General features: G+C 39.2%; 1 protein-coding gene and 1 long non-coding RNA gene across 7 annotated transcripts in view; one reads left to right on the top strand and one right to left on the bottom strand.

The window, feature by feature from the left end:
* Positions 1–24,280, bottom strand: part of LOC117942543 (arf-GAP with Rho-GAP domain, ANK repeat and PH domain-containing protein 1-like) — a 56,541-nt gene that overhangs the window by 12,815 nt on the left and 19,446 nt on the right. For 4 of the 6 annotated variants that reach the window (XM_034868061.1, XM_034868062.1, XM_034868060.1 and 1 more), the window contains 23 exons: positions 23,279–23,448; positions 21,629–21,717; positions 21,483–21,544; positions 20,498–20,650; positions 20,035–20,104; positions 18,122–18,242; positions 17,813–17,997; positions 17,289–17,395; positions 16,139–16,338; positions 15,615–15,700; positions 14,894–15,076; positions 5,892–6,066; positions 5,201–5,335; positions 4,849–4,984; positions 4,486–4,588; positions 3,508–3,700; positions 3,243–3,288; positions 2,818–2,981; positions 1,758–1,970; positions 945–1,050; positions 651–798; positions 392–475; positions 72–149 (listed from right to left, as the gene is read on the bottom strand). In XM_034868061.1, coding sequence (XP_034723952.1) covers positions 72–149; positions 392–475; positions 651–798; positions 945–1,050; positions 1,758–1,970; positions 2,818–2,981; positions 3,243–3,288; positions 3,508–3,700; positions 4,486–4,588; positions 4,849–4,984; positions 5,201–5,335; positions 5,892–6,066; positions 14,894–15,076; positions 15,615–15,700; positions 16,139–16,338; positions 17,289–17,395; positions 17,813–17,997; positions 18,122–18,242; positions 20,035–20,104; positions 20,498–20,650; positions 21,483–21,544; positions 21,629–21,717; positions 23,279–23,448 — 3,007 coding nt within the window. Of the gene's footprint in view, positions 1–71; positions 150–391; positions 476–650; positions 799–944; positions 1,051–1,757; positions 1,971–2,817; positions 2,982–3,242; positions 3,289–3,507; positions 3,701–4,485; positions 4,589–4,848; positions 4,985–5,200; positions 5,336–5,891; positions 6,067–14,893; positions 15,077–15,614; positions 15,701–16,138; positions 16,339–17,288; positions 17,396–17,812; positions 17,998–18,121; positions 18,243–20,034; positions 20,105–20,497; positions 20,651–21,482; positions 21,545–21,628; positions 21,718–23,271; positions 23,449–24,280 lie in introns of all 6 variants that reach the window. The other 2 variants (XM_034868063.1, XM_034868064.1) reach the window with 1 other exon arrangement.
* LOC117942545 lies at positions 9,264–23,655 on the top strand. Its single transcript, XR_004656150.1, has 3 exons — positions 9,264–9,409; positions 11,642–11,644; positions 23,644–23,655. It is a non-coding gene; the product is annotated as an uncharacterized LOC117942545 (long non-coding RNA).

Here is a 24,280-nt window from a genome sequence, read left to right as displayed (position 1 = left end):
GAGACAAGAATTGGGCGCCAAACATGCAAAACGTAAAGTAGGATTGTGTCATTTGGTGAAGTCCAGGTCACCTTGACATGTTGCTCTGCTGTTTCCTTCTTTTCCTCCAGGTACACTGTACAGATGAAGTGCCCCCCAGGTTCAGTACTCTGAAGTGTTACACACACACACACACACACACACACACACACACACACACACACACACACACACACACACACACACACACACACACACACACACACACACACACAAACACAAACACACCACCATTAGACAAATAACAGCTTGCATAATTGTCCAGCTACAGCATACATGTGCATGCATTTAAGCATTTGTTTTGTGTGTATGTGTGTTTGTGTGTGTGTGTGTGTCTGTGTGTGTGTCTCACAGGAAACTTTGTGTTGAGTGTCTCTCGCACTTTGAGGATAACAGTGATCTCTTCTAGCTGCTTGGTTAGCTGCTGCTCATCCACCTGCAACCAAGTATTACCACATTTACACACACAAAATCAATCATCAAATGATTTCACTGCACTACAGCATAATGCCAATCTTTAGATCTCTGGCAGAAATCTTGCAGTCAATGTAAGATGCCCCGTTCTTTGACATCTCAATCTTTTAGATCAAACAGTAAGCAGCGAGTCTGACCTCAAAGATGAGTATGTAGTGCTGTATGAGGTCCTCTACGACGCGACCAGCAGAGAAGTCCTTCCCGTCGGTCTGGAAGAGTGTGGGACCGAACACTATAGCCAGGTTATGGAGGTTCATCTGGTTTAGCTCAGAAAAACGCTGCACACTGAAACACATGCAGGGAAAACACATGTGTATGTGCACACAGATAGGATACAAGGTGGATTTAATATGTGTGTGTGTGTGTGTGTGTGTGTGTGTGTGTGTGTGTGTGTGTGTGTGTGTGTGTGTGTGTGTACATGCGTTTCTCACCAATAGAGGTGGTTGATTAGGGCTTGTAGTGTAGCTTTGTTTACCCAAGGCAGTCTCTTGAACAACAGCTGGTACTGGGATATTTTCTTGCTTTCATCCTGAATGACTGGAGAAGAGAGAAAATGATGAATACAGAGGGAATATAAAGAGAACCAGGATCACAGAGTTTGTCAGGAGGTATAAGATGGAAAATGTAGACAAATACAGCAAGAGAGAAAGAAGAAAAACAACAGCAACCTAAAACAACATTCAAAGCTGAGTTAAAAGTGACATGCTCCTAATAAAGAGTTAGTGTAGTTCTATTACACAAAGACCATATTTGATTGTGAACTGACAGGCAAACCTCTGTGTGACCTATGTATGAGCTCTGTATCAAAGCCGCTACAACATGACAACTAACACACAGCTGCATCATCTCCAGCTAACTGATCTGGCAATTGAAATCATTCTGCTTCTATTATATTTTCAGCGTAGTTTCAATGTAAAAACCTTTCCTTTTCCACAGTTGTTTCCTTCATTTAATGCCCCCAAAAGGTTCAAGATATCAGTAACTCAGACTTCTCCTGCCACACTAATACAATGTTAGGTACATTGGGACTTTTTTTAGTAGAAAATAGTTGCTAGTCCATCGTGTTGAAGTGGCATCAGAAGCTTCACTGCATCTCCAAGTCTCAAAAAATAAATACAAAACTATTTGAATAAGTGAAATCCCACTAGATGTAAGTGGAAAAATAGTTGTGTTGTTGTTGTTGTTTTGAATGAACTGACCCATCCTCAAATCACAGCTTGACTACAGTGTACTGTGAATCTTACCAGCAGTACTAAGCCAGGTGCAGGCATCTTCTGCAGTGAACAGTCCCATTTCTAACTCCCTGAAGAAGCGTTTGAGTGTGTTCGAGACGTCGTCCACCTGATGCTCTCCTTCCCTCAGACAAAGACTGCGAGCATCACGGCGAAATCTCTCGCACAACGCTGCCACACGGGAGTTTACACCGCTCTTGCGATATATCCCCTCAGAGGTCAAGCCTAGAAAAAAAGAAAAAACATACAGCGGCTTGAATAAGTTTACACACCCACGCTAAAGTTATATAAAGTATATACACCACTATGTTAATTTCCCATAGAGGCAGGCACATTTTTATTTTTAAATGCCAGTTATTTCATGGATCCAGGATACTGTGCATCCTGAAAAAGTTCCCTTGGCCTTTGGAATTAAAATAGCCCCATATCATCACCATACATAGCGATAGGCATGGGGATCTGTCCATAAGATAACCTCTCAATGCAAATCAAACCAGCTATTAAGCTAACTGAAATAAAACCATGCCAATCTCTAGGTATGGTGAAGGGTATGTGATGATACAGGGTTATTTTAATTCCAAACGCAAAGGGAACTTCTGCTTTCTGTGATTGCACATTAGATACACTGATGCATCAAGACTGCCTTTCCAACTCACGCGAACACAAGCGTGAAAACACACAAAAAAAAATACACACCCACACACACAAAAGATAGCAAGAAAAAAAATAAGCAAGGAGGAATAATGGAGATGGAACCAAGTTGTTTTGTTGTCTTGCTGTCCACTGGTCTCTCATAGAGCCAAAACTCCTGCTACAAAAGTCACATGAGGACACAGGCAGAAAGTTCCCAGTGTGTGCACACACAGTAATGGCAAATAAGGCTGCAATCGGTTACAACAATGTAGACTGTACCGGTATATAGACTCTAGTGCCTTGGTATATAGACTCCTGTGATGTGTGGCAGAGAGATAAGGATCATGACTCTGCGTCACACAGTGTGTGACGGGCAAAATGACGCAACTCTTAAAAGACATTTGTGTCCAGATATGTGGACATCTCTGCGTTATCTTACCGCACTGTGTGATGTAGCCAATGCAGCTCTGTACTATGACAGGTATGTCTGTCTCTGTCAGCTGCTGCTGGCTCAGCGTGTCTCCTCCACTCCCTGCTGCCGCCTGGATGGCCCCACACCAGCCGGCAAAATCCAACTTCCTCTCGCCTTCAATGTACAGAGTTCTGAGTAAGAAGAGAGGGGGGACAGAGTGGAAAGGGAAGACAAGAGTAAGGGGAAAAAATGTACAAAAGACCAAAAAAGCTGTGAAGGATTCACAATAAAGATTACATTTTTTTTTTTTTAAACACACATTCTTATACCATAGACCGCACACTTTGTAAAGTTGCTTAACATTGTGTGACAGGTGGTGAAGTCAAACACAGAAGCAAACATAAATTTTTCCCTTAAGCATCATGATTGTATCAACCAATCTGCCCTCTCACCTGCCCTTCTCCACCAGAACCAGCACCTCATTGTCTTGTTGAATCGCTGTAAAACACAAATACATCGTAATATTTCAGATACTGATACTGTATGTTTATTTCTGGTAGGTCAATCATCACTCTGAGCACTCCCACCATGTTATTCTGTGTGTGTGTGTGTGTGTGTGTGTGTGTGTGTGTGTTTGTGTGTGTGTGTGTGCAGATTATGCAGTAAAATGCAGTTTATGTGTGTATCCATGGATTTATCCAAATGCGTCTCACTCACAGAGTTCATTTAGTTTGCGGAGGTGAATTTCCTCTCCCTGGCTGTCCTCCAGGTAGGCGTGAAGTGTAGAGCCCACCAGAGCAAACCAACCAACCTTGGATGTTTGCAGGTTCAAGCCGTCTTTACACTTCAGCCGCCCAATCCGCTCAAAAGCCAACCTCAGTAGTGGCTCTGCAGTGGCTGGAATAAGGCTCTACAAATACAAACAGACATGATGGTTTTGTAATACATTGCACAATAATCATCGTTTCCCTTCTCTTTTAATGATGATTTAACCATTTTAGTCTGTGCATTACTGAACCCCTTGCAAAACACTAATAATTAAACTAATTAAATTGTTAAAAGGTTAAAGCTCCTGTGCAATACTTCAATGACAATGAGATTTCTAAAAAAAACTGCATTTGTGGCTATTGACTACACATACATGAGCCATGGATGTGCTGTTCATCTACCATCTCGGCATTTTTGTTTCTTGCAACGCACAATTAAACAGAAACAGCCAATAGATAAAATGTGTCTGTATTCATCCAATCCTGCAAAGTCCGCATCGTTTCTAATTGCTGCACGACCTTGGGCATAACCCCGCTTCCACCATCCCAAGTAGACAATTTACAATAACTACAGAATTTTAAGTACACATACTTTTCTACATCCAGCAGTTTCAGCACAGCAGGTCAAAGTAACTGTTGCTGCATATCATCATGCAGCTGATAATTATATCAGCTTTAATATATAAAAGAGGACAGTTTTGACGGAAAATAAGTGACACAGGAAACAAGTCAGCATTAGCCAGCCTTGTTCTGACCACTTGACAGCATAGTTTGAACTGCACACCCTCCACTTATTAGAGCTCTCCAATTTTACTACAAAAACTAACAATCACAATTTTACGTCTTCCCTCTGTAGGGCTCCACCTTAGGAGAAAGTAAAATGATGTGCGCTTGTGTATCTAGACCCCAATATGTATTTAGTGGTTACCTTGGCAATACACTTGACCCATTCCTTGTGGCTGTCTGGGTCATCGGTGCCAAACAGATAAAGACGCTCTGACTCTGAGTAGAGTTCAAAGGTGCTGTCATACCTGAGGGTTAAAAAGAGAGGTTAGGAGGAAGTAAGACAGAGGGCTATATAAAAAAAAAATAGAAGCAAAAAAGATTTTGTGGCAAAAAAAAGAAGCTATTTTCATGAAGCCAGACATGCACTTGGTATTTCTCATTTGAACAGCCAACTGTGAATGATTACATACACATTCAGTTTATAGATATTTATATTGTTTAGGTTTCTTTTAGTAATAATAATTTGATACAGACAATAAAATTGATCAATTTATGTGTTGTATACCCATGTTTCTCAGGCGCGTTTACAGCCAAACAGACAATTTCTGAAGCCTTCAAAGATCCGTTAGGGTTCGAGTTCTTGTCACTCTCATAGTAGCTGAAGGTGCCATCATTCAGCGTGCACCAGCGCCGACTGAACTCTACAAGGAGGGACAAACAAAGATTTATCAAGCATAATATTCAGAATCATAGTAAAACAAATGACATCACTGTAGTTTTGTATGTTTACTGCATTTGTGAATGAATTTGTTCAGAAAATGTCTTTATAAAAACACATCGTATTCCATATTAGTGTTCTTTATTACTGTGGGGTGAAGTGTAGGTAAGTGTCAGTGTTATATGGTGTCTGTGAATACCTTCTTTGGCCTTGCGCTCTGTGATGGCCCGAGCCATGGATGCAGTCTTGAACAGGAAGCCATTGTAAGCCACACAAGGTGGTGGTGAGTAATGTACCGCCTCCATGCCTCCGCCCACCTCTGATCGAGGTAGCTCTGCAGAAGAACAAAAAAAAATAATAATAACAATAATCGTCTTCTTATGTAAAACTCTCTTGTGTAAAAACATACTGACTGTTATCTACTGGGAGTCTATCTGAAATAGGAGAAGTGCACATGGTAAAGTTAAATGGAAAACATTAAACAAACACTCCTGGCTATAACAGGTATACGTGTTGTTATGTAAAATTTAGGAGTGAAATTGTTGTTGTAAATCAAATGTTGCTGGTTTGATAGTGGCAAAAATAAGTCTAAGCAATATACATTAAATTCTCCACACAATAGATTTGACAGTATTATTGTCACATAGCCAGACAATGCAGATAATGTGAGGATTACAGCACATATAAAGCAACTACCATTTGCAAACCGTAATTTCATTTGTACAAGGGGGGTGAGCTAGTTTCATCCTGAATTTTGCCTTAAACAAATTGATCACATTGTGATCACATTATTGATCACAATACAGGTAGTATATATGTCCAACATAATTGATTAACACTTTAATGAATTAAAAACAAAGAAGCTTTTTTTGTGACCACGTGTACTGTACCTGTGTTGAGATTGTGGCGAATTAACTCAGCCTGTAAAGGTTGTGAATGTGCGTTGGCCAGCGAGAGAATAGAGGGACAATTTGCTATATCAGTTGGACAATTAACATCTGCACCGCAGAAAATAAGGCTTAACGTCTCCAGCACATCACTGCACTGCACATTTATACAAAGAGCCTAGGAGAGTGAGAGAAGAAGAGAAAATGAAAACATGATTAATCCTCATGTACAAAACCAACAGATGGAGACAATGATGTGTTGTGTCTTTCAATTGAATGTTATTGTATTAATAGGTTCAAATCATAACAGAATTCATCTCAGAACACTTAACAAATTGAGTAGGTCTACACCACTTTCTATAATTTACAAAGACCAAACAATTCCTCATAGAGTATGCATATGGTGCGAAAGCGGCGGGCAGTCTATAGAATGCTGCTTTCAGACTTAAGTCAAATACTATATTTAAAGATAGCAATTGGGTGTGGTGAAAAACAGACCAAATTATCACAATACAAGTCAAATTAGATTTTTTTTAATGGCTAAAATGAAAAATCTTAACCGCCTTAAGGTTAATCTACAACCTGGTGAGATAAAATAAAGATGCACTATTGCAATACTATAAAACACTGTTCTGGTTTAGAGGCCAAGCAACAGGGGAAAAGCAACAGGGTAGGTGACAGTGAGACAGAGGAAGACAAAATGAGTACAAATGACACTAAACTGATAAACTGATGACTTGTGTAACATGTTTCTGCAGCTGCTGACATGGCTTTAATCATGTCATGTGATTTAATCTGTCAGCCTTGCTTTGAAGGAAACAGCTGAGGTCAAACTCAAGTGTGTTTGTGAGCGTGCATGTGATTGTGTGTGTGTGTGTGGGAGGGGGGGGTGGAGGGGGGGCGCTTTACCAAGTGGAAGTTAGTGGAAGTCATCTTTGTTATTGTTGAAAAACAAATACACTGTACTGTCAATAAAAAACACAAGGAATTATTTGGGGATTTATAGGTCTTGATGGGGTTATTATGATAAAACTACCAACATAGTGTTAAAGTGTTTTAAGTCCTGTCCAATTACTAGGTCCACTCTAAATACACTGTATGCACATTTAATAACAAAGCAACCTGGAGCCATTTTATAGTGATTGGTCTCTAAATCCACATTAACCTTTTGCAGAGATGGGAAGTATCAAAGTACAAATACTTCGTTACTGTACTCAAGTAGATTATTTTGAAATTTTTTCTTTATTTTTTTGTGGCAACTTTTTCCTATTACTCCTTCAATTTCAAACACAATGTCAGTACTTTCTACTCCTTAATTTTTTTTAAATTGGCTCTTTACTTTAGTTTTGTACATGAGGTTGTCATTTCGGAGAATAGTGCAGACACGCCTCTCACAAAACCAGCGGGCACGGGCCACACGGAAAAAAACTCTGGACTAGCTGTCCAGAGGACAATCTGTTGAGATTGTTTGTGTGTTTGTGCGCGTCCTTGAGAACTGTAAGTTGTATAATTTATAATGTCTGTTCATTTAAGCTTGTTGTTGTATGGTCTATAGTTTTTGCACATTTAAGCAATTAAATTAGCTAGTAATTTTGTTGTCTTCTTAACCTGTTAGCTAGATTTTATGTTCAAAAAGGGACAAGTTGTCTCCATCCTTGTTTTAACAGAACCACCTGGGGGGCACCTGGGTAGGAAATTAGAATCAGCTTTAAATACAGTCATAATCTATTCCTCACTAACAAGTTTCAAATAATTTCACTCGAGTTACCGTTATTATTTATTATTATCATCAATACCATATTCAATCTAATTGGATGGAAATATACTGTATGTTGCACTTGACGCACCACTAATACGACTCAACAGATTCTGCGGCATTTTGCATTCATTCGTGGCAAAGCATTGCGGCTTGATGGGGCTAACGTTAGCATTTACAGATTGCTTTATTACATTATTGAAAAAGAAAAAAACAGAGATCCCAGAGATTTGGCAGACAAGCAACAAGACATTCCCAATAATCTTATTATAGAGAGATGTTTGAGATAGTAGGCATCAAAAAAGACTCCGGGCCAATGTGCTGCGGAACTCTAAAAGAATGGGGAACTTCTTTATTAATGTGAGTTTATTCATTCATATTTTATCCTTTATTTTCTTTCCAGAAGCCAAAAATTGAGCACCCACACCTAAATGTAGATTCCTTTAAACGTTAAGGAAAGATTAAAAAAAAGAAACTGGATCGGTGAATTCTCACAGAATTGCAATTAAATTCATATCTTGCTACTCAGTCAGAATCTTATTAACATGGAGTCCCAGTCTCTTTCAAAATAAGCATATGTGTGATATTTTAGGCCTATCTATTTAAAATGTAGTCAATGGCATAAAAAGAGTCTTTTTTTCATGTCCACTAAAGTTCCTCAGCGTGCACTCTAGTAACATCTGTCTGGTCCAGTAGCTTTGTATAAAAAATGGTTGTCATTTGCAAGGCTGGTTTTACTTTTATACTTTAAGTACATTTCCAAACCTGTACTTTGTAACTTGTACTTGAGTAAAGAAGTTAAATCAGTTCATCTACTTTTACCAGAGTATTTTTTAACACAATTATCTGTACTTCTACCTGAGTAGGGGAAGTGAGTACTTTTGCCATCTCTGACCTTTTGCTTCATTTCAGAGGAGCACCAGTGAAGTGAACACTGATCTAAGAGCAGATGGAAAGCTAACTGGTCTGATAAACTTGTGCTGCTCTTTGTGGGGGATGGTTCAATTATTTGTAAATTCCTGTATATTTGAATAATTGTCCTGTAATTCAGCAGTATTTAAAAAAAAAAAAAAAAAACACTGTTTAAATTCCTAGACGTGGATTATCATCGCCATTTGGAGATTATTTGATTTTAAATAAGATGATAGTCAACAAATACAGAATTCAGTACTTGAAAAGGATAAAAACTACTGTGTTGTCTTTAGACCGACATTTGACCAAATATTGTAAACCAAAATGTAAAGAAAGAGGAAGGAGGGGAATGTGGAAAAGGGAATATGTAATGACTGAGAAAAGGAGGATGCAGTGTTTTAACAGCTGAGGAACTCAACTCGTCAACCACGACCCCACTCCACCCCCTACCCCACACACACACACACACACACTTCTGTTTAAACCACTAAGGTGTTTTGGATCTGACTGAGAAATTCCACAGCACCCTGTCACACACAGACATAACCCCTCCTTTATTTAAGCAGTGTTAAGCCTCTACACAGACATACAGACAAACAAACCAATTAACAATTCAGATTGCACAAGAATCCTCTCCACACACACAACAGGGTTGGAATCAAAGAGTAGCTTACAATAGGAGGCATAGCTCACAATGTCTATAATATCATAATACAACAATTCTGAAATAATCACTATATTGCTAGACAATCCATTAATGATACATCACTAGATTGGTCTGACTATGAATACAAAATGCCTGTGAAAAGGTTAAGTGCAGGTTTTCTCTCTTAATTTACTACAAGTCCAAACTGTACAGCCAAATTTGGCAACACAAGTTTTGCAGACTGTAAATTAAAATGACAGAACTATAAAGCAACTATAAGTCCAGAATTTGGACTTTAATATAGTACCCTATTCCGTAGAAAACCTCTTCGGCTAGATAATTTTCCCTCATTCATGTTTTGAGCACCACATCAAGAAGCCATGAAACAGTGATGCTGGGAGCAGGGAAATTTATTTAGAGCGCCTTATATAAATAATTTAAATATTGATATTTGGCACCAGAATATCAATAATCATGTTGCACAAAAATGATATATTGCAGTATCAATATTTTGTTCCATACCTATTAAAGCAACACTAGAGAACTTTTTGTAACTTAAAATAATGTTTCCAAGATCGGGTAGCGGATCTGTAGTAGTATAGAAATACCCATAACTTGTTGTAATACTTGTAATACCAAATGCACAAAGTGAAAAGATTTTTTTTCAGTAGTGAATGTTAAAATGTTAAAATGTTATTAAATTTTTTTAACCATTGTCTTTTTGTCTTCTTTCCATACATTTTATCATTTCAATAGAACATTGAGTTTTATCAGCTACTAGACAGTATTTTACTTATAATTATAGCTGGAAAAAAAATCAGCTTCATCTTGGCAGGTACATGTAAAAGGCCAGCTTTCTGATTGCTTCAATACGGCGGATAACATCATACAGTATTGTTGCAGAAAGACAGAGAAAAGGATAGTCTGAATACCGACAGCTAGAAAGAATAGTAGGAAAAGTACATGACTGCCAGTCTGTTTGCAGCACCATCTTGGAAAACCTGTATAATGGGAAACCATGTGCTAAAAAGAGTACTGATCCCCAGGATCAACATTTTATATCTTCACCTTTTTCTGCTTGGATTTAACTAACCTAACCATCTTGTTTAGTTGTACTACTGACGGACGCCACAAAAACAACACTATAGACCAATCCCTGCAGGCTTACATTAGCCACCATGTTACAAGGTGAGCACACAAGTACAGTTTGACATTTTGTGATAACACATTCCTAAGCCCATTAACTATGTGTGTAAGTGTGTTCCAGTAAAAATGAACAAAACTGTCCCTCTGTCTCATGCGGACATTCATGTAAAAGCCATGTTGTATGTAGGTCAGGGTGCTGTAATGTATCATTACCAACCATATGTCTTCTGACAAAGATAAGTGCACCAATCAGAACAAAATACAATACGGAAATGGATGTTTCAAGACCTCACGCCCTCCAACATCTGCTGCCTATGAAACACGGAGTAATGTTAACACACCCAGAGAGAGAGAGAGAGAGAGAGAGAGAGAGAGAGAGAGAGAGAGAGAGAGAGAGAGAGAGAGAGAGAGAGAGAGAGAGAGAGAGAGAGAGAGTGAGAGAAAGAGAGAAGAGAGAAGAGAAGAGAAGAGAAGAGAAGAGAAGAGAAGAGAAGAGAAGAGAAGAGAAGAGAAGAGAAGAGAAGAGAAGAGAAGAGAAGAGAAGGGAATTCAAGAATCTTACCCAATTTCTCCAGAGAGAGCGGGGGAAAGAAAAAGAAACAGAGAGATTTTTGCTGGGTGTGTCTAAAATTAAAGAACTTCATCCGGCCTCTGCAGTTATATGGGACAGAATTGGAGAAAAAGAAGCAGATAAAAAAAAAATATTGTGAAAGGAAGATGAAAGTATTTAGTGGGGTACATTAATGACACAGATTGTATTTACTTGAACTCAAAATAACACTCTTAGATCTCCGTTCGGACGCACACTCTGCTTTTTCCATTTTAGCACATACTGAACATCCAACAAGAAAAACATTTATGTATGTATGTATGTACATCCAAATATTAAATCCAGATGAGGAAGAGCAGTTATCCACATATGTGCCATCATTACCTCACCAGGGACAGTATACAGAAAGAGGGATGCAGAGGTGAAAAGCCGGATAGATGAAGAAGGGGACGAAACAATGAATATGGCATAGAAGAAAAACAGATAGAATTTGGGAAGAAAAAGAAAATAACTCCTTTTCAATTGTACAGGCTTCTGCCTTTTTCAATTGTACAGACGCCTGTACAATTGAAAATAATTTATGAATTAAAATCCTATAGTGTGAATGAGGAAATAAGGATCCTCAGTTGGGAAAGGGAAGAAAGATAAGACAAAACCATGAGTAAATACAAAGAATGGACAGAAAGAAAGGGTAAGAGAGATCAAGCTTTTCTTCTATGGAAGCCTTTCCAAAACTGTAAAAGGGTGTGTGTTATTTGCTATAATACGTAAAAATAAGATGCTGATTGTCACCAGAACACAGTCAAGATAGACATAACAAACACAAGAAGGCTGGGATTAGTCAGTGGTTGTGGTTGTCGAGGAGGGAAGATATTAACTAACACTCCCTTATGCTTACAAGAAAAATGGGATGTGTAATCTAATGTAGGATCATAACAGAGAATGGGTTTTACAATCTTTAGAAACAAATAGCTTTGTTTTATCAAATGCAACAAAGATGCACAATGTGAGTACTTTTGATAACTGTCCCGAACTTAAACTTGGCACACATGCACACATACTCTGCTGCAATACTGTGCATTTCTCTATCAAACATCCTTTATGCTGCATCCAGTGCTCATTGGCTACTTTCCAGTCTAACAAAGACATAAAGGAAACCAACAAACAAACAACAAATCATTTTAAGCATTTCAAAAAACAAAACAAAAATGTTAATATAAATAGACGTAATGAAGGAGGACAGGTTGGAGGTGGTTTTCCAAGCATATTACACACTATATGTCCTCTAAAAAAAGAAAATCAAGTTGAGTTTCGCTTGGACATTTGTGAGTTTTTGTATGCTCCAACGCATTTTGATTAACTCTTTATAAAGACATAAACCCTATATTCTTGCAAGAGTATATGAATTAATGAATGACAGATTGTGGAAAGCATTTGCTCAGTGCAAAAGAGAGAGGCGAAGAGAGAGGGGACTCAAAGCAGGAAGGCATAGAGTGAGAAAGACAATGATGTCCATTGACAGAGGTGAGCCTATCATCTACTCCGAGCACACAGAGAACACATGGACACACACAAGCACAGACAGAGAGAGCAACACATATCAAAAATGCAAAAAAGGCAGAGAAACATGCCTACACACACATTCATAATATGCATGTTAATGTATCTCAGCCCACTCCCAGTGAAAACCATAAGCACAGTAACTCTAATGCGCTCACTTAGAGAGCTACAGAACACAGTCTCAAGACAGAACTATGTCCCACAAACACATTCAAATGTGTGTTGTTTTATTGAGATCACATTCAGTTAGATATCCAAAGTCCATTGATACACATTCCTATACTCGCACTAACCTACCCTGGTTAAAACTCACATTCTTTACTGATACATAATACACACAGATGCAGACAAACTGAATACTTTCACTACCCTCTCCTACAGCACAGGAGCAAACAAAACCTTGCCTGTAAGTTTTCAGATCCTTTTAATTGCTCCTCTGTTTGACAAAGACACAGACAAAGACACAGACACAGACACACACACAAACAAAAAGTTGCAAATGCAAAACAAATACCTTGTTTGGGATTCTGGCAACTGACAAATAAGAAAACGAGCCAGGAATGAAAAGATCAACTTTCTTCTCCAGTCGTAGCCAAACAATGAGGAGGGGGAGCGAGTTAGAGGTGGAGTTACAGCACATTCCAGCTAAAGCAGTGAGTAATGATGTCACATTCAGAAAAAAAGAATAGGAAAACCACGAGAAAGGAAACTGAAAAGTTGGTATATAAAGCCAGAACTAGTTATACAAACCTGAATGTGAGCCAGAGATACTCCACAATTCACACAGTGCACAAATGTCCGTTTCTCTGTCTCCTTCACACACAAAACTCTGACCATTGACACCAATATTCATTCACACACTCAGATGTTCCTTTTTCTGAGCAGCCTGCCAACACTCCTGACAGTTTTGTTTCAATGCATTTTCACATAAATGCAGAGTCTATTATTCTTTTGGCACACCCAAGTGGAAAGAGGAGCAACGCAGAGGTGAGGAACTTCAAGTATTTTTAAAGGACCGGTAGAGCAGCATCTGTTTAACATGATGGGAAGTTCTGGATTTCAAAAAGATTCTGAAAACTGATCACATTCTCGAGAGACAACTTCAAAAACAAGGTAAAAGATATAACCATAACGGAGGAGGACTGAACAAAGCAGCTGAACAAAAACACCAACACAAAAACGATACAAACAGCCATTGGTGTGTGTGTGTGTGTGTGTGTGTGTGTGTGTGTGTGTATGTGTGTGTGTGTGTGTGTGTGTGTGTGTGTGTGTCACAACAAGGCAACTTCCTTTATCTCTTTCTGCAAATCACAAACAAAGTGACTCACACAAACAGTCACAGGCAAGCTTGATGGAGGAAAAATAGAATTCATAGTCAGGTGCTAACTGTGACTGTGAGCAGTCCACGCTGTTTGTGGTAAGTGGGTTAAGCAGCTAATGAGTGACCCAGCAACACAAAGACATTTACCTCACATTTACCCCCCCCCCTCGCTAGCCGTTCATAAACTGTTCCCAAGTGTCCTATTTTTGACTTTTTAACAACTTTGTCATGTTGACAGGGCACATGTATGCCTCTTTGAGACAAGGACAGATGCACTGAAGTCCATCCTGAGACTTGTTGTCTACATGTACTGGAATTCCTGACTTCATTGTAATGTCTTGCCTAGAGGCCACACAACAGATTATACTACACCACTATCATGAGTGTATATGTTTTCAAACACTGATGACTCAGAAGCAAGCCAGGAATTCACAGAAGAACACATGTAATATCACTCTAATTAATCTTATTTTGTAATCTGGATTACAAATATTACTGTAAGATTATTGTAACTGGGAGACTGTTCTTTACATGTACATTTACAATAAATGTTTGCCTTTAGTGTAATATTAGACTCTAAAAGTGCATTTACACTCAGGGATTCACTTATGTTTTATGTTCTTTTTAACTGGTTTCAAAGGAAAGGTCAGTCAGTCAGGCAGTCAGTCTATCTATCTATCCATTCAGGTCAGTATAATAACATTCGGGTTACTTCTTTATTCTTGGAATCTTAGTCATGGTCTGAGAAGTAAGCATGCAGATGTACAGTGTCTGGTATACGTATATGACCATGCATAATCCAGTCACAACTACCGTAAGTCTGTGACCCTCTATGAGACACATGCACACAGCTGCTGGGAAAAATCTTGGAGGCACTATATTGTGAGGCAAAGGGAGCATAAACGCATAAAGTAAATAAGAGAATGAAGTCCAATATAGTATAGTGGATTGCTAAAACAACCCTCTCAGCTGCCTCTTACTGTAATCCTCCCTACCTACAACTCTCTTTCTCAAGGTCTGTTGCCTCACTATATTAGATCTCCACAACCACAGGCAATACAGTGTGTACTATTGAAGACAAAAGCAAACAATCAAAGCAGTGATTTTAACTTACATTGTTGAGCTCTCTTTGGTTTCCGTACAGAGGGTGGTACTTCCTGTATTTGCCCTGGCGGTATTTGTTGGTGATGAAGCGCCGTCGCTCCTCGCTGCAGCTATAGGATGTCAAAGCTTCACTTGGTGGGATGTTAGCTGCCCAAAAACTGTTTACCCGCTTGTTGCCCAGCAACAGGAAAACCTGCATCACAGGTGGGAATAAGGAGTATTATTTCCACATAGGATAGTAGGCACGTGTGTAGAGGTCAAGCACTGTCATCTGACAATATACACTGTGCAGTTCAGTAAGTTTGCTTGTACATTATTTTCATTGCATTAAATGGGACCAATCGTCTACACTTGTGTGTGTAAATTAATATAATGCAGCACCACCACTTACTACTGCCTCAGAAATTACCAGAGTTAAATCCAAACCCTGACACGACTTGATATTCTCAACTTCACAAGGGTTAACTGAAGGACCATTATTCTACTGTAGTACATTGTACAACTGTACCTAATAGACTGCTACCTCAGTATAAATGAATATGTAGCACCATCTGGGTTTAAGCAGCTATATGTGAATTGGCCATGTGTTTTACATGTATCTCATAGAGATAGATTGTAGTCGGATTAGATTGCAGATTGTATGATCTTTTATTCTGTATAAATGCAAACCTGTCTGTGTGTGTGTGTGTGTGTGTGTGTGTGTGTGTGTGTGTGTGTGTGTGTGTATGTACCTGTATGAGCTCCTCTGTCCAGATATTCTTGTCCATCTTCAAACTGCGAACCTTTGAGATGCTTGGACCCAGTCCTCTGTGCTCGCCTGGAAAACACACACACACACACACACACACACACACACACACACACACACACACACACACACACACACACACACACACACACACACACACACACACACACACACACATTTTCATGACAAAGTACATACATAACGATTAACAGTACTGTGCAATTCTACTGTAACCACCCTAATAACATTTTTTAAACCAGGTCATTGCAACATAATGAACAGAAAAAATTATATTAATCAAAGCACCCCTCCATAATTCTAACCACATTTTGAAAAGGAAGATACTCAAAAACATACCTACAACAATGTCAAAACTTTGTTAAAAAGAAATTATTCAAATTGAGAAATGTACAAACAGAGATGCAGACACCAGTGTGTGCACACAACAAGTGAATACAAAAATACACACAAATACACGTACACACACACAAAGACACACACACACACCTGCACATCGTTTGCAGACCACCACACACAAGTTGATGGCAGCCCATTCCGGCTTGGGAGCATCACAGTCGGCACAGAGGCTGTTGCTAGGCTCCGCCCAGATCCGCTCTGCCACCTCGCTATTCGACAGCGCCTCATCTATCGCATCCCGCATAGCGTCCACCCACTGCACCCGCAGTTGTTCTGACTCTGCGATAAAACTGCGAAGAGAGACAAACACAAAGCCAAGTGTTACTGCCGACATGAGGGTGTTGATAACTCCTAAGTGATAGAAATGAGAAAGGTTGTGTGTGTGTGTCAGTGTCTGTGTGTGTGTGTGTGTGTGTGTGTGTGTGTGTGTGTGTGTGTGTGTGTGTGTGTCTGACTGTATCCCTAAGCAGATGAGCCCACTGGGCACTCTTACTCTGCTCTTTTTTTGCTAAAAATACTTGCGTCAAAGACTGGAAACTTCACAAACACATACACAAATTTAGATAGATTTGTGGCTTGATGCATGAAGTCTTCCTCTTCCCATCTGTATATCACATTGGTTTCTGTTCTTAAAACACACACTTCTCAAATGACCAGAGTTGCAAAAATGCTTGCTTAGACAGAGACACTCACTGACTCGCAGTCCAACTCTTATACAAATACACAAGCCTTTTCAGATTTCTCCATCCTGTCAAGTTGAGCCCTTGCACTGCAGGCTGTACACTGTCAGCCAAAATACCACACACACACACACACACACACACACAAAGAGAGAGAAAGAGAGAGAAAGAAAGAGAGAAAGAGAGAGAGAGAGAGGGCTTTTCACATTCTCCAAAGATGTCCAGCTGAGGACTCTAAGGATAGCTGGACGGTGGGAGCTCGATGTAAAATAACTTTATCCAACTTCCCTGTAGTATCCAAGCACACAGACCAACTCAGCCATTTGACATACCAGGATGAATAATTAACTTTGCACTTGAATCCTTATGGGAAAAACATAAGTACATTATTGAGATGAAAGTAATAATCAGACAGAGTATGTAAAAGTATATATGATTATGTGTATGCACAAGATACTTACAGAAGACACATACACAAAGCAAACATCCAGGTCAAAAGTGACTGTATACACATGACAGAGAGCCAGAAAGTTTGTGTAGCATTTGCATAGATGCAGTACCTGAATATGCGGTAAGGTGTGGTGAGATCAAAGCCACGGCGATCTGTGTCTTTAACATTTCCTACATTCATCTCAATGGATGTGATTCCCACTCCTATTCGATAGTCCTGGAAGAAGAAAACAATTTTGCTCAACTTTTTTTATTTGAAATTGCTATTTTACATTTAATTTACGTTTTTTTATGTGGAGTAGGCTGAATTAATCTCCATTCTTGTAGTTTATCTACAAATGTAACCATAAAATTAGACAATGATGTAAGTTAATAGTAGATTGATAAAGTTATCTATAATTATTAAACTTGGATAACATTGGAATATTGTGTGAAGGGAAAGATTAACAGAAATAACAGTATGCGAACCCTCTCATCACTTCATTGGTTGCTTTTTGCAAAACTGGAATTGTGTCAATTAGAGATTTAGCAGATTATTTGAATACTATTTAGCAAAAGAAAGACTGCAGTGGACTACTACTATGTGATTTGAACCCTCTGCTTATCTCTGCAGTCACACGCAGAGGGCCCTTACCTCCATGGTTTTGTAGAGGAAGACTTTATCTGAGGCAACAACAGTATAAAGTTTGGAGCGTAACCCTCTGAGCTCCAGATAGCCTTGATAATCTGGGGTCAACGGTGAGCCGGGGTTTATGGTGCTGCGCCAATGGCGCCCCCTGCTGCAGTCCTTCAGTACAGTCACCCAGTCGTTTCTCTCGCCTGGTTGTGCAAACACACGTATGAGTAAACATGTTTAGTAAAATATGCATGCACATGACATGTTTCAACAGTAACAACATTATTCTTAATGTCTGTAGACAGAGAGACAGACAGACAGACTGACCTTCACTTTCAGCCCTGAAGATAAATGTTCGGTTGTTTGTGACGACCTCAAACTTCAGCTCCCCCACACTGGTCACATTTGTGATGAAGGCAGTAGAGATGATCCCCTTAGAATACACCTCCTACAACACACCACACACACAGAGTCAACTACTTTGGTAAACCGATACATACCTAACATACAGAATGCAAACAGGAAGTGTGTGTGTGTATGTGTGTGTGTGTGTGTGTGTGTGTGAGTGGGAAATTCAGTCTTGATGCACCAGTGTAGTTAAATGTGCAATCCTAACAAAAAGCGCTTTTTGAAGGCCTCTTGACAGTCTCGCAGAATAGATACACTTTCTTCTCAACAAAATACACCAATCCACACTGACTGCGAGACACACAACACAGCTATGTGTAAAGCACGTTACCACAGCACGTTCTTTGCTTATCTGATGTGCTTTTTAAAGTGTTACATGCACAGGCATCTTTTGATATCATAGAAATCTCCCAGTGCACTTATATGTTGAAACTAATCTCATCATGGCCCTCGGTTTTGCTATGAGCTTCAAGGTTTCACTAACGTTTTAGGCATACTTCCCCTACTCGCTACAGGGGGTAGGGTGGGGAGAGGAAATCAATACATACAATACATATACATGGAGTCCACTTGAAAACTAATTGGTCCAAAGGTTTCTGCTGTCAGTCAGCAAGGTGACAGTTTGGCAGGCTGCTGTCCTTTCAGCTCCCCAGGAGCTGTGGTGCCGACAGCTGGTTTTGACCATGGCCTGTATAAAATATGGATGTAGTCTGACGTCACCCTTAGGTTTCTGAAGAGCCAAAATTAAGCTCAAAGTGGGTGGCTTCCCAGTAGCTCCAGCTGTAGCCATCTTGGCAGTGCCTGACATTGGCAATCCAAAAATAGGCAAAGAGGTAGAGGGTGGAGAAAGCTGAGGCGGGATGAATGAAGCCTACAGTCTATGCTTGATGAAATTTAAACCTGAGTATGACTAAACGGGTGAGTTGTCATGAAGGGCTAACTTAGTTATAGAGACCAAAACCGATTTTTGTACCAGGCTGTAAGTGTTAATTTAGCTGTAAAGTTGTGCAATTCAACATGGGTGTCTAAGGGGAACAATAATGCGTTCCATTTACCTCGGAAGTCAGAAGCCAGAGCTGGGAATAACATCACACCCGAGTTGACCGCGTTCCATTAAAACAAGTTGGATTTCACTGCGGGGTTAGCTCTATCCAGGTTAGCCATTGTTAGGGATGTTTGATGGTTTAATGATACACAAATAAGACAGGATTGCTTAACAAACTGTATATTACTACAGCTTTCACTCCCGTGCATGGAGCAGCCATGTTGGGTTACGAGGTCAGCCTGCTCGGGGTACTGTGAGGCACTCCGACTTCCCAAGTGGGATACCCGACTTATGGGGGCACATTTCCAGCTTAAAACATCAAAGTACAAATTGAACGCACCATGACTCCCTGTTGGAGGCAGCCTAACATGGCTACCAGGCTTGTACGCAACTCAAAATTGAATTGAGATTGACTCCTAAATTCCCATTCAATTCTTAAATTTGAATTGAATTTATGTCAAAAACAGGATCTAGAATTACCATTACAATCTGAATTAAAAGGAAAGAAGAATTACAATTCAATAAAAATTCAGAGAAATTCCTATACATAATTTAAGTGAAGTGTTTAACAATGAAGCTTTACAGTATATGTGGTGGCCACTCAATAGAATGCACTGGAGACTGAAGCTTGGTTATGGCAAAAGTGACATAACATGGGTCGGCCTTGGGTTTGGATTGAACACTTTAGAAGTGCTTGCGTGCTGTTCACATCTCTGTTTTGAGAGATTTCCAGTAAAAGTGACTACTGTGATCATGTGATAAGGTTACTGTAGATGTTAGTTGTCACCTTGTCATTGTCAAAGTATCTCAGGTAGTCCACATCCAGCTTTACCCATCGTCTCTGATAATAAAGAGCCCTGTGTACGAGAACACACAAACACGTAGTCAATAAGGTAAAGTACCAACTCCTTTTACTGTAGTAGAAGAGGGAACTAGGATAGAAGTTTTGCATAGTTAAACTGGATAGTAATTTGAAATGCTTCAGCAAAAAGTTGTATTACTGTTTCTTGCAATTATTAATACTCCATTAAAGCATATAAAATCAACTGTACAATGTTAAAGGTCATTTTGTGAATAATAGAATCGAAAGGCATAAAAACGATTAGTTGTTTTTGTTCAGGTATAAAAACAGCGTTAACAGTGAAACAATACCTTAATATTTTTGATATCATGTTTCAAGTGTAATTGAGATAGCGCTGTCATGGACATGCCCTCTACCTTAGCTTGAGTGTATGTGTTGTCATTCATACCCCTGAGGTGGATTCTTGTCCAGCCAGCCCATCTTGATGACAGCGGCAAGCTGAGAACTGTCGTCTTTAGTGGCTGAAACCAGTCTGCCGGTGTTTGGCAAGTAGAAACTTCTTTGCGAACTGTCAATGCCTTCATCCTGCCATGGGCTAGGACTTTGGATGCACAGAAGTATGCATACAAAACACTCAGTAAATGACTTTGACAGAAATAAACTTGAAATGGATACTTGTCTAATAATGCAGATAGCAATAGTGCGTTTTTATCCAACTGGTGACTGCGCTGAAAAATTATAAAACAAGAGAACTGTTGACTACAATTAAGCTGTAAACAGATTATTTTTGCTCTAAAGCTTAACCTTTGACATCATCACATGACAGGTAATGTGTGTAAATGCGAATATTAAGAGAGTAGTTTGCTCTTGTGCATAGACATTTATTATTTTGTGGATGAAATGGACTGTCAAAAAAGTGTACATTCCACCGGACAGTAGTATTGTCTAATGTGATCGAGCCTGCCTCGATTTACTTTTTACCACTATTTCAAGCTTTCCAATACTTTAATAAACATATTCTACACTGAACAATTAAAAAAACACTCCAATCCTGAAAAGTCTAAGACAGCTCACTCTACGAGTCAGGCCTCCACTCAACTATACTAGTAAGACATGTGATTGCATTTACAGATAACCTTATGGCACAGACAACTCAAATGCAAGTAGGGAATTTTTGAATTAATTTAGAAAAACAAAACACAAAGTAAATATTCAAAGAGCAAAAAAAGCTTGAGAACAATTCCGGTGGGTAAATAAAGATAAATTGGTCAGAATTCAAAACCTCAACCTCACATAGAAGCTATGTATAATGGTCATATGGTCATATGGTCAAATCTGTCTCTGCAGTTGCTTGTTGGCTATATTTCTATTGTACAACATAATTGTGAGTTTATGCGTTTGTGTTACTTTGTTTGTTTTAATGCATGACTCACTCATCCTCATCCAAGTGCTCGTCATCGCTGTACAAAGAAGTGGGCACTTGCAGGGACATCTCCTAAATGAGAAGACAGTCATAATTCACAAGGTGCAGGAGCAGAAGAGGGAGAGGAGTGTAAAGGATGGAAACATTCACACTTACCCTATCTTGTGTGTTCATTTGATGAACACTGGGGGAAAACAAGTCTGGATCCTCGTAGTCATCTGAATTATAATCGAGTGAATTCAGCCCTACGGGAGGGGGTAGAAGATTAGAACAATAAAGTTCCAGTTTAAATTTGGTTTGCAGGAAAACCTTAAGGCACTGACATTATTTACAAAAAGAACATACACAATATTATGTCCTATCAAGAAAAGAAAACAAAAATATTATACATACTGTATAAAATTCTGTTTTTCAAAAATTGTAATGTTAACAGCAACATTCTGTACTGACACTCAATAGAATTTGGACAGCACTCAAGTAACTTTAATGCATCACAGCATTATTGTAAAAGATGAACTGCATATGTAAAACAACGTTTATGTTACATATTGGATTTTGGATATCCTGGGGATTGTTGTTTTCCCATACATTTTTAGCTGGGAAAAAAAATTTATCAAAACTGTACTGAAGAAGTCATCTGGCAGGTCGGGGGTACAGAAAAAAGTAGATCCAAAGAATGAATATTGAACATTTTGAAGGTACCTTTTACTTGGCGCACATAACCAAAGATACATTTAACAAATTTACATTATTTCTCTGAGGGTTACAATAAGTTATTCCTGGAAATGAAGTAAAATACTGATAGAGCAACAGTAGGGAAATTCAGATAGGGTTAAAAGTAAACAAGAGCACCGGTTACTCATGTTTCCTTCTTCTGGATTAGAGTTTTAGCTGTGGATGTTTGTAAACTAAATGAAGAGAAACTAAATGGTCTGGGAAGGTCTGCAGAGAGTGTTACTAGGCACATACTACATTTGTAAGTGTATTAAGACTCTCTCTTAAGAACTAGCTTTTCAGGTTGAGCGACTACTTAATAAACATTTAGGACAGTCATGTTCCCTTGGCATGCATAATAGGTTAAACAATATCAAGTTGAAATAGCAATTTTAGCGGAGACACTACAGAGGCGGTTTCTACAAAGCACTGGAATCTGTGCATTTCTCCAAACGGTTGAACAAATACAGAGGTCCATGATAGCATGGACGACAATTCTGAGACATCAAGTATAGATTTAATCAACTTACAATAAATAAGGCTGGAATGTAAAGAGAAAGCTGTAGTTTGAATGGATTCAGAATTTAATTCTAGCAAATTAATCAGAATGTTCAAAGCTCTTTTTTATATAAATTATAAATTTCATTTACATGACATTTACAGTGACAGTGAAAATGCTACTTTCACTGAGAGCCTACAGCCATGGGTCTAAATGATATCTTTACTTTTAATAAGAAATACTGATACTCAGGTAAAAGTCACCTAAAGCAAAAAGATAATATTTGTAAGCACATAGGCTGATGTTGAGGAAAATAATGGGCAGATTTTGATTTTAGTTAAACAATATCTCAGCATACTTTCAATAGGAAGTGATGAAAATCATGATATCCCCTTCCTCTACTGTATACATTCAGATATGTAGGTTCAATATAATTCATAATTCACACTGGTTAGAATCTGGCTGGGGGCCTTTGTGGCATGTTGATCCCCACCTTGCTCCCTTATTCCATGCAATCTCTTAACTATCCCTATAAAATTAAGCAATCAAAATTATGTTTTTTAAAAGTGTTATATTCGGATTATACTACTCACTGGACTCATGGGGAGGTTGGGTGACTCTCCATGCAGGCAGACCCGGCTGAGCGTCAGGTTGAGTTGACTGATGTGTGTCTTCTTGAGTTTGGGGTGTCCTGATGCGAGGTGGGACCTGTGGAGTTTGGTCTTTCTGCATCTCATCAGCAACCGTGTTGGGGGGAGAAGGGCTGGGAGATAAAGGGGTACATGAAAGGTCAACAGAGGTTTGGAGAGCATGAGAAGAGTCCTCGGACACCCCAGTAACTGAAGATTGGCTTAAATTCCCACGTAGCCGATACATCTTCTTTAGAGAAGAAAGCCTTCCTCCCTTTGACATCCTCTTAATGTCCAGTCTTTTTCTCATTACATAGTAAAAACTACAGAGATAACAGCACTGGAGATTTTACTCCAGGCACCAACTACAAACAAAGTTGCCGGCAACAAAGTTCCGCAGAGCGGATGGTCGGAAGTTACAGCTCTCCAGAAATGAATCACTCTGGTAACCCGTCTCAGTCCAGATTATTGACTGCTGCTCTCTCTTCTTCACCGGAACAAGAATTGTTACCAGAACTGTTGCAAACTGGCATCCCTCTGCTCTCCTTGTTACGGTTTCACGGTTTCCTCATTTCATTTCAGGTTTAAGCAGCAAGTCTGAACCTGCCTCAGTCTGTAAGATCCTATCTCCATGTAAACATGACATGCCTCTGGCTCCGCGGGAAACACTTACAAACAACATTCCAATGTTAACAATACTGCCAACAGATTCTATTACCTTCATTACCATGATTAATCACTATTTATAGGGTATAGTGAACATAGCACAGCTCTCCTATCTTTAATTAGCCATTTTATTCTTGTCAAGGGCACAGGTGGGCGAAGGATTAAAAAATGATGAAGACTCTTCAGAAGAGATAATTATCTTCACTCGAGTTTCTGTGCGGGATAGTCACCGGACGCCCCAATCTTCTGAACCTAGTCATACTGAGAAATACAGAGAGAGTTTTTAGGAGCGGATTGTTT

The sequence above is a fragment of the Etheostoma cragini genome, chromosome 3 (genome assembly GCF_013103735.1).
Source record: "Etheostoma cragini isolate CJK2018 chromosome 3, CSU_Ecrag_1.0, whole genome shotgun sequence".
In the NCBI taxonomy this organism is placed as follows: Eukaryota; Metazoa; Chordata; class Actinopteri; order Perciformes; family Percidae; genus Etheostoma; species Etheostoma cragini.
Note: the sequence above shows the minus strand (reverse complement) of the source record. Positions and strands in the feature narration are given on the sequence as shown.